The 10,981-nt window shown below is 38.4% G+C and overlaps 1 protein-coding gene across 1 annotated transcript; it reads left to right on the top strand.

Annotated features, from left to right (window-relative positions):
• The first annotated feature begins 481 nt into the window (after positions 1-481).
• On the top strand, positions 482-9,794 carry LOC147180429 (STARD3 N-terminal-like protein). The gene is made up of 9 exons (XM_086081579.1): positions 482-650; positions 2,371-2,661; positions 3,549-3,626; positions 3,733-3,810; positions 5,718-5,771; positions 5,868-5,985; positions 6,075-6,173; positions 7,533-7,597; positions 8,752-9,794. The coding sequence occupies exons 2-9, from the start codon at positions 2,464-2,466 to the stop codon at positions 9,175-9,177; spliced, it is 1,116 nt and encodes a 371-aa protein (XP_085937705.1). The 5' UTR covers positions 482-650; positions 2,371-2,463; the 3' UTR covers positions 9,178-9,794.
• The last annotated feature ends 1,187 nt before the right edge of the window (positions 9,795-10,981 follow it).

The raw sequence follows: 10,981 nt of genomic DNA, 5'->3' as shown, positions 1-10,981 counted from the left end.
CCTCTCTCTCCTCTCTCTGCGCTCATAACATGCGCAGTACACAAAACACTTCAGCATGTCAAACTCAAATAAATACAAAACCAAAAGTAATCATTCACAAAACAAATATGTCAATTGCAATTAAATTAAAAAAAAAATCACATTTGCAAACAACGTGTTACACTATAATGGCCACACATTGTTCTAAAGACAATAAAAAATCAACCGTACCCACTCTAACAGCAAACTATAATTAGAGTATGTGTCAAAATATTTCTACTCGAACGAGATATGCGTGGGTACAGAACGGCTTTGCTTAAATAAAAACAAAAAAACAACGTGCATCTGTCCTGTACCTTTCGCAATGCGTGTTTCATTTTGCGTGTGTGAACGTGTTTTGACCTATGTGATTGCCTCGTTAGCGATCCAAGATGGCCGATCGTCTGCGCACGCGCAGAAGTCACAGATCGAGCGTTGACAGCCACACGTGGAAACTCCACTTCCCAGAATGAACCGCGCCAGCTACTTCCGGTTTCATTTACCCAAGCAGGAAGCTAAAGTCAGGTGAAAATGAAACGAATTCTCTCTTCGTCTACTGCAACCTGCTGAAGATTCTTAGGACAAACACACAAAAGCACAACATACGAAACAAACTGAAGTGCGCTTGAAAGGTATGTCGCGAATTAACGTGTTTGTTTGTTTTTTAAGCTTAGATGTCAGCGACGATGACGTGTTTGATGTGATGACTTTTTGTTACTGTTTGGTTTCGGCCCAAATGAGCTTCTGCTTCTCAATCTTGCTCACGTGACGCGAGGACGATTATCATCGTTATCATGATGATGAGGAGAGGAAACATGACATTATAGTTTGCTCTTGTCAAGTATCGAAAAAAAACCCTCATGTTTTTCTTCTTATTTTCTCCTTTGCTTTTTCTTCATCTTACCTCTTCTTCTAAAGATGATCCGCATCCTGGATCTGTCTTAGTTTAGTATTGTGCCACAAATGGCTGCTGCTGCTGCTGATGATAATGATGATGATGTCACCATAGAGATCCATCACAGCATATTGAAGCAGTGCACGGCCTAAGATGGCTCCCAAGCCAAATTTGAGCAGCTACCTTCTCAAGGGTTCGATTGACATGTTGCGGCATCTCCAACCCAAACTTGGACATTCTCTCTTGTCATTTATGCACTTATTGCCACCTCAGTCTGCAGTTTCCTAAGTGAAATTCCTAAAAATCCCTTAAAATATAGTCAACAATTTGTGATGTAAGATTACTACATATGTGGGATTGTAAAAATCTGCAATTTATGGTTTTGGACGGCTGTAGTGCCTTTCTTACTGTATTCATCGTTGCAGCGCCGTCACTCGCTCTCCATCCTTTGCATAACTTTTGTTGATCGGTATTATTCGTATTTGGAGGCCCGTAGCCTGATCGAACGGGGGCAAGAAAAACCTGCCGACCCGTCAGGCCTACAAAGAACTGCTGCAGCATTAGGAAGGACCAAAACTGCCAAAATTAAAACATAAATAAATGAATAAAAGTGAAAATAGAAATGGATATAAAGAATATGATTCAAAAATAAAATAAAATAAATAAATATACATGGACATTAAAAAAAAACTCTCTCTCTCTCTCTCTCTCTCTCTATATATATAAATACAATTAAGTATCAATCAATAAATAAAAACACTCTGCTCTCACATTTATTTATTTCATGCTGCAGACAGCTCTGTCAGGTCTAAATGTTATTCAAATGAGGGGGCGGTCCTAAGAATGACTTGGGTTGGACCCCGCCGTTGCAAACTTTATTTTCAATGGTCGAGTGAGCGGGTCGGAAGTCTCGCCGGCTTAAATGAAGAGCTCCAGCAATGGACGACTATCTTGTCCACTGTCACCACAGTGATGGTATTGATTGATATTTCATTTTATTTTTTGTATTTATTTCGATATTTATTTTATAATCTCGTTTTTTTATTTATTTAGGGTGTGTACATATATATATTTTTATTTATTTATTTATTTATTTATTATTATTTCCATTTATATTAATTTTGTTGTTTTAAATTTTTGAATAGTTTTTTATTTTCACGTTTATTTATTTATTTAGTCATTTATTTATTTTTAATTTTGGCAGTTTTGGTCCTCCATACAGACCTGAGGCATTGAAGTCGACCAGCGAATATTCTGGCTTGTGCGGCAGAATCAGAGATTGTGACTGCGTAAAAGTTCGAGAGACTGAAGAAGAATTTCTGAACTCGAAGGCTGTTTTCAGAATCGTAAAAGATGCTATTACTCTAACATCTGTGACGCTCTGTATGAAAGAGGCTCCAGGGGTAAGCTAGCTTTTAGCATGTGCGCGCTAACATTGCTAACTGTCTCGTGTGCAGATGCAGTCATGTGACGGGCAGCAACGCCGGCGTGTGTGTTGAGCGCAGTCGACTCCCAAGCAGCCGGCGCCGGCCGGTACCGCCAGCGCCGCCATGGACACCCGATGCAGCAGCAGCGCCGATTCTCGTGCGATGGCGGGCTACGGGACCAGGAGCTCCACGCCCCTCCAGGCCCGCGTGGAATCGTACGAGGAGGCGAAGAATTGCATCTCCGACGTCAGGCGGACCTTTTGCCTCTTCGTCACCTTTGACCTCTTGTTCGTCACCTTGCTGTGGATCATCGAGCTCAACGTAAGCTTGCTTCGCTTTGTCCTGATCCAATCCCGATTCTGTGTGCCTTCGCACGGCTCATGCGGGTGGCCGCAATCAGATAGTCACATGTATCCATCTGTTGAGGATACTTGCTTCAACAAACCAAGATGGCCGACTTCCTGTTTGATTTAAGACATGGGTCTTTGAGACTTTTTTTGTACGTTTTCTGATGATCGACATGTCCACTAAATTCTGTGTCGATAGGAGAGACTGGTGTGGGTAGCTTTATTTTTTGGGGTTTTTAACTTTCCAGGGATCACGACAAAGGAAACCAAAATGGCCGACTTCCTGTTCAACTTCAATCATGGGTTATTTTTCGTTTGCACTCTGATGATAAGACGTAAGACATATTTTGTGTAGATTGGAGAAGCTGGTATGGTGGGCAGCTTTGTTTTTGTTTTTAACTTTCCAGGGAATGTGAAATGGCTGCTTCAAACCAAAATGGCCGACTTCCTGTTCAAATGCGATCATTGGTTCAATTTTTTGCACATTTTTGTGACGATCGTTGAAACTGGTGTCCGAAGGGCTGTTTTTTTTCTCTATCCAACTTTCTAGGGACACAACAAAGTGTGACATGTCGCTTAAAAACAAAAATGGCCAACTTCCTGTTCAAATTCGATCATGGGTCCTTGATGATAAAACATGTCTACCAAATTAAGTGTAGCTTGTAGAAACTGGTGTGGACGCAATTTATTTATTTATTTTCAACTTTCCAACAAAATATAAAATGGCTGCTTCAAACCAAAATGGCGGCAATTTGATTGTGGGTCCATGACGTGTCCGCCTGTTTTGGTGCGGTTGAAACTGGTGTCATTTTTGCAAACATCTCAGGGGGCGCTGTTGAGTGCGTACTTTGTGTGTGTCAGGTCAACGGCGGGCTTCCCAAGCAGCTGAACCAGGAAGTGCTTCATTACAACTATCACGGCTCCTTCTTCGACATCTTTGTAAGAAAACACACGCTTGCACTTTTCGGGCAAGTCCATCCAAATGGCTTGACGTTGTCTTCCCGTTGCGTCTCCTCCACTTCCTGCTTTGGCTCCGCCCCCTCAGCTTCTGGCCGTCTTCCGATTCGCCGTTCTCATCTTGGCTTACGCCGTCTGCAGGTTGAGACACTGGTGGGCAGTGGCTGTGAGTACACGCACACACACACACACACACACACACAAACACATATGCATAAGAACTAGGGGTGTCAAAATGAGTTAATTTAAAGTTCCTTTCCCGCCATTTTTTTTTTTTTAAACGCACGTTTAATGCCCGCCCCCTTACTTGGAAAGCCTGTACTGGGGGAATTCCAGTACCAATGTCCACGTCAAAATTTAGCAGTAATAATAATAATTCCATTATATTATTATTATATTAAAAAAAAATTATTATAGAAAAAAAAATAATAATAAGAAAGAATAAATACAAATAAAATAAATTATTATTATAAATAATAATTCCAGTCGCAACGCAGCAGACATGGCTATGTCAAAATTTAGCAGTAATAAATGTAATAATAACTCCATTATATTATGATTATAGAAATAAAATATTATATAAATAAAGGAAGAAGAATAAATACAATTTATTATAATTATAAATAATAATTCCAGTCGCAACACAGCTGACATGTCAACGTCAACATTTAGCACTAATAAATGTAATAATAATTCCATTATATTATTATTATATAAATACATTATTTTTATATAAGGAAATAAATAATAATAATAATAATAAGCAGAAAGAATAATAAATAAAAATAAAATTAATTATTATAAATAGTAATAATTCCAGTCGCAATGCAGCAAACATGTCCACGGCAAAATTTAGCAATAATACATTTTATAATAATTCCATTATATTATTATTATTATATAAAGAAAGAAAGAAAATAAAAAATAAATAAACTATTATTATAAATAATACTAATTCCAGTCGCAATGCAGCAGACACGTCCATGTCCAAATTTAACAGTAATAAATGTAATAATAATGCATATATCTGGGGAGACTGAGGTCAAGTTGTGTTTTACAATTTTAAAACTGTGCAGAATTTCCCAAGTTGTTTTATGTTAAAGATTAGATAGCTTTTAATATGAAAAGAAAAATGCAATTTTGCCATCTAGTGGCAGAAAAATGACAGTGAAATTAATATCACACCTTTTTTTTTTACACTACAATACATATTTTTAATTTAAACTCAATTTTATGAATTATTATAAAATTATTATATCAATGACTAAAAGATGCAGCCATATTATATATATATATATGTTTAAAATTTTGTCCACTTTTATGTTAACAAGAGTATGAAAGTGTAGGGGAAAAAAATATTGTACATTTAGAACAGATATAACTATTGGAGTCATGCTATTAATTACAATAAAAAAAAATGTAATCGACTGACACCCCTAATATAAACACAAACACACGCACATAATTATTAAAACACACACATAAACACGTACACAAAAATCCACACACTTGCTACACACACAAACGCTATTAAAAACCCTTGTACAAAAACACACAAAGAACTCATACGCACGCACACACAATAGACATGCACATACTGAAAAACACACACAAACACACACACACACAAACATAATTGCACGTGAACACACAAACACACACAAACACATTATCAGGATTTTTCCTGGCTCAAATTAAGGCAGAGGTGGTATCATCCTGATTATGATGGGTGACTACCGATACCATGTCTTTATTTCAGGTATCGATACCATTATCGGCCGATCAGGGACAAGAAATTAAAAATGATATGAAAACAAAGTTGCCATTAACTTCATTCAATTTGAAAGAAAAATAATATGTTGGGATGTATAGGTGACTACTCAAGAGTCTCGGTCGGGGGGGAAAAGTGTTATCGCAAATCCCTAATCCTGACCATGCGCCGTGACGTGCATGTATTCTCGCTTTCATTTTTTACAGGCAACATGTAATAATCCCATGTTTTAATAAACACACGCCACAAAAAGCACCCAAACGTGACTTTGCGCTTGTTTGTGTTTCTGTTGTGTTAATCAGACGACCACTGCTGTCAGCTGTGCCTTCCTCATCGTCAAAGTGATTTTGTCAAAGGTCAGGCCTCAAAGGAAACCATTAGGAAAGTAGTACATGGTGTGGCCGTGCGTAAACGCTGGCGTTTTGTTTGGCTCGCTCGCTCGGCCGTTGCAGCTGCTGTCCCAGGGCGCGTTCGGTTACCTGCTGCCCATCGTCTCCTTCGTGCTGGCCTGGATGGAGACGTGGCTGCTGGACTTTAAGGTTCTGCCCCAAGAGGCCGAAGACCAAAACCGTGAGCGGGTCGTCGTCTATATCTTCATCTTCATCTTCATCTTCATCACTTCCCTTCTGACCTTAATGTCTCCGCGTTGACCCCGTCAGGGTGCCGCTCCCTGTCGGCCGCCGCGGAGCGAGCTCGTCTCCTCGGACCCGGACCCTTGTCCGACGGCCAGTTCTACTCTCCGCCTGAGTCGGTGGCAGGTGAGCGCCCCCTAGTGCTCCTTTGCTCAACGACGCGCAACAACAAACTCACGACGCCAGCTCGACATGATCCAGGGTTATTCGAGTTTTCATTTCAGTTCCTTTTTATTTCATTATGAGTTTTTGTATTTTTTATTTAGTGAGTTTTCATTAGTTCTAGTTCGGGGTGTCCAAATGAGTGCATTCATTTTGAGTTTCTTTAACGCCCCTAAAAAATGTTAACACGCGATTAATGACCACCCCTTGCTTGGAAAGTCCCGTCCACATCAAAATTTAGCAGTAATAAATTCATTTAATAAATCATTTAATTTTATTTAATTAATAATGCATATATCTGTGAAGACTGAGTCATGTTTTAAAAATGTGCACAATTTCACAAACAACTTCATGTTAAAGATTAGATAGCTCTTAATATGAAAAGAAAAATGCACTAAGCTGTCACCAACGTCTTACAAATGCAATTATGCCATCTAGTGGCAGATAATGACTTGAACACAAATCAATAACACTCGTTTTTTACAGTACAATACATCTTTTTAATTTTAACAAAATGTTATGAATTATTATGAAATTACTGTATCAAAGACTAAAACATGCAGACATATTTCTATTAGTTTAACATTTGTTCCTACTTTTATGTTAAGAGTATGAACAAATGTTTTTATTGTACATTTAGGACAGATGTAAAATTTGCGATTATTAGTTAACTATTGAAGTCATGCGATTAATTGCGACCCCTAATTTGAGTTAAATACTTAATTTAAGTTTCAGTATGAGTTGTCTTTTTTGTTATTTTTTTGACTTGACTCTTGTTAAATTGTCTTCTTTTTTTAATGAGAAAATGCAACTTTTGATTTTCAAACAAATTATGGTTGACCTTTTGCTATAAAAATGAAACTTTTTTTGTACAACATACAGGATATCACTTAAAATCAACTTTTCTCACAAAAATACAATTTATTGAAAAAATACTTTAACATTAGAACATGTACGCAATTAAAGTACATATACTAATATATGACTACGTAAACAAAAATATTTTTGGGCATAAAATAAGTTATATATATATATATATACATATATATATATAATAAATTTTAAAAGTGACTTTCAATTGAAAAAATGGATCCAAAAACTTTGACAAGAGTTACCGGTTTGATTTGTTTGGCCCAGACCGGAAATGCGTCACTAATTAAGCAACACACATGAACAAATCAACTTGACTCATCAATAACTAACTATTGCTCGTTTAGAAATAAATATTCATATTGTGTCTTTTGAATTTTTTTTATTTTATGACCAAGTATGCTCTGCAGGCAGTTGAGAGCTGCTAGCGTGCTAACGCGTGTGTTTGTGCAGGTCAGTGGCCGAGCAGGAGCGACCGTTTGCGCTGGGAATGCAGTTTGTTCTGCTCAGGACGCTCGGTGAGTACAATTAAAATACATCTCAGAAGGATTCCCAATGTTGTGTACTCAGCAGGAATGAGTTTCTTATAAGAAAAATCACAATTAAATATATACAGTAATGTCTTAATTGACTAGAATTGGGACAGATTTTACCACACTTTTTTTAGCTTCAATTCTATGGAGGGCCAAAACTGCCAAAATGAAAAATAAATAAATGATTAAGTAAGTAAATAATAATTTTATATATATATTTATATCCCTAAATAAATAAATAAAAAAGTAAAAAATAAATACAAAAATAAAAATTGAGATTCAAAATATAAATATACAAATAAATGTGGAAATAAATACAAAAGTAAATATATAAATAGAATTAAATATCAATCAATAAATAAAAACACTCTGCTCTCTGACATTTATTTATTTTGTTCTGCAGACGCTCTGTCAGGTTGAAATGTTCTTCAAATATAGGGGCGGTCCTAAGCGTGTCTTGGGTTGCACTCCGCCGTTGCAAACTGCCTTTCAATAGTTGAACTGCCGAGAGTGAGCGGGTGGGTGAACAAGGAAGTCTCGTCTCCTTCTCGACTTCCATGTTTGCCGAGCCGCTTATTCAACCATCGAAAGGCAGTTTGCAACGGCGGAGCCCAAACCCATTACAGGCTTAGGACCGCCTCCTCATTTGCATAACATTTCATCCTGACAGAGCGTCTGCAGCGTGAAATAAATAAATCTGAAAGCAGAGCGTTTTTATTTATTGATTGATATTTTATTCTATTTATATATTTATTTTGTATTTCTTTCAACATTTATTTTTATCTTTACTTTTTTAATCAAGTTTTTTATTTTTGTTTACTCTTATTTATTTATTTATTTATGGATATATATATATATATATATATATATATATATATATATATTTTTTTTTCCATTCATATTTATTTTTGTGGTATTTAATTTTTGTATTGTATTTTTTATAACGGTTTTTATTTTCCCCTTTAGTCATTTCTTTTTAACTTTGGCAGTTTTGGTCCTCCATACAATTCTGGTGCATGTGACATAGCCACCAGGGGGCAGCATAGAGTTACGTAGAGACGTGTCAGCTGCTCAGTAAGCGGGGAGTAAGATCTTTTCGTATCTGCCCTGTTGACGCGTCGCCTGTTTTGGTCCGGCAGCGTACATCCCGACGCCCATCTACTTCGGCGCCGTCATCGACACCACGTGCATGCTGTGGCAGCAGGACTGCGGCGTGCACGGCTCGTGCTGGGAGTACGACGTCACCTCCCTGCGCTTCGTCTACTTCGGCCTGGCGGCCAGCCTCAAGTTCCTGGGCTTCCTCTTCATCTTTCTCACGTGGTACTCCATCAAGTACAAGGAGGAGCGCGTGGAGCGCTGGCTCAAGCGCCACCTGTCGCCCGCCGACACGGTGGGCAGCCTGGTGTGCCACCCCGGGGGCCGCAAGGGCCACGCCCGCACCCGCTCCTGTCCCGTCAACATCCCGCGCAGCGAGCACGCCGCGCCGCCCCCCGCCTGCGTGCCGCCGCGCGCCGGCCCCCTCAACCGCGGGGTCAGCACGCAGAGTTGCCCCGGGAACGAGTTGAAAGCGGTAACGCCCCCGCTCGCTCCCGCCGCGCCGGCGCGCTCCCTGGAGCAGGTGGCGGTGCGCGTCTGATTGTCGGCCGATGGAATGCCGGCGCACAGTCAGCAATTTGAGGAGCCAACGTCTTGGTCGGGTGGCTTTCTGTACAAACGTGGTGCCGAAAACAGACAAACGCTGTCCCCCCGTCCCGCCCCTGAACTGCTCTCAGCCCACCTTCACCTTCACGACATTAATTCGCACGTGTGGACACGTGACACATGCTACACAACAGTACCACACTTTTTGGCACACCGACACCGCGTTAGGGTCCCTAAGCCAGGCACAGTTTGCCTTAATTGGTACCAAAGTCACCGCAACAATTTACTGTACCCACTTGGGTTGACTAGTATGGAGGACCAAAACTGCCAAAACTAAAAAGAAAGAAAGAAATGAATAAAAGTGAAAATAAAAACGAATATATAAAATATAATTCAAAAATTAAATACAAAAAAATTAATGGAAATGGAAATAAAAACAACAACAAAATATATATCCATAAATAAAAGTAAAAAAAAAAAATGAGATTCAAAAAATAAATACAAAAATAAATATATAAATAGAATTAAATATCAATCAATATATAAAAACGCTCTGCTCACATTTATTTATTTCATGCTGCACACGCTCTGTCAGGAACGAAATGTTATTCAAATGAGGGGGCGGTCCTAAGCATGTCTTGGGTTGGACTCAAGTCGCAAGTTGTGGTGACAGTGGACCAGATAGTCGTCCATTGCTGGCGTTCTCCATGCAAGCCGGCGAGACTTCCTTGTTCGCCGACCCGCTCGCTCGACCAATGAAAGGCAATTTGCAATGGCGGAGTCCAACCCAAGACATGCTTAGGACCGCCCCCTCATTTGAATAACATTTCGTCCTGACAGAGCGTGTGCAGCATGAAATAAATAAATAAATGTGAGCAGAGCGTGTGTATTTATTAAGTGATTTTTAATTATATATATATATATAATTATATATATTTATTTCCACTTTTATTTTTATATTTATTTTTTGAATCTTGTTTTATTTTTGTATGTATTTTTATTTTGAATTATGTTGGATATATTGTTTTTATTTCCATATATATATATTTTTTAATTATATTTTTTAATCCGTTTTTATCTTCACTTTTATTCATTTATTTATTACATTCTTCCTTTATTCATTTTTAATTTGAGCACTTTTGTCCCTTCATACACTGGATCCAATTGGCTTGAATTTCTACAGTTGATAGTTGTGAGGGCTATCAAAGGTGGTGTTGCACTTTTTGGCATCTTGCCTCAGTGGGATTTGCATTTCACTTGTCAAAAGTACAAAAAAAGAGGGTTACAAGTGTCGCTTTAGCACTTTTTGTCACCCTTCCTGGCTGTTATGGTACCTAAAAAAAAAGAAGCTACACAGTTTAGTGCACTTTAGTACCCTTCAAAAATGTCATTTATTGGAACCATACCACATTTTGGCACCCTTTCCAAAAAGGATAGATGGCGCTAAAAGTTTGGAAGGGTCCTTCTTAGTTTTAGGGTACCCAAAAGGCGGAGCGAGACGCTTTGGGGTTATTTTCTAGTAACTAGTAACTATTCCCATGTATTATTATCTTATCGCAGACGAATCTGAAATTTCTTAGCAAAAATGAATGCAAGATTTTTGCATCAAATCCTAATTAATATCCACATTTCAGAATGTCATTTCAAACCGTTTGGTTCACTTTGGTACACTTCACAACTTTGACGATGGACATTTATGAACCGCAATCACTTTTTTGGCATCCATTT

This window comes from Leptonotus elevatus, chromosome 1 (genome assembly GCF_054856555.1).
Source record: "Leptonotus elevatus isolate MCC_2025b chromosome 1, RoL_Lele_1.0, whole genome shotgun sequence".
NCBI classification, from domain to species: Eukaryota; Metazoa; Chordata; class Actinopteri; order Syngnathiformes; family Syngnathidae; genus Leptonotus; species Leptonotus elevatus.
This window is presented reverse-complemented; position numbering and strand designations above follow the sequence as displayed.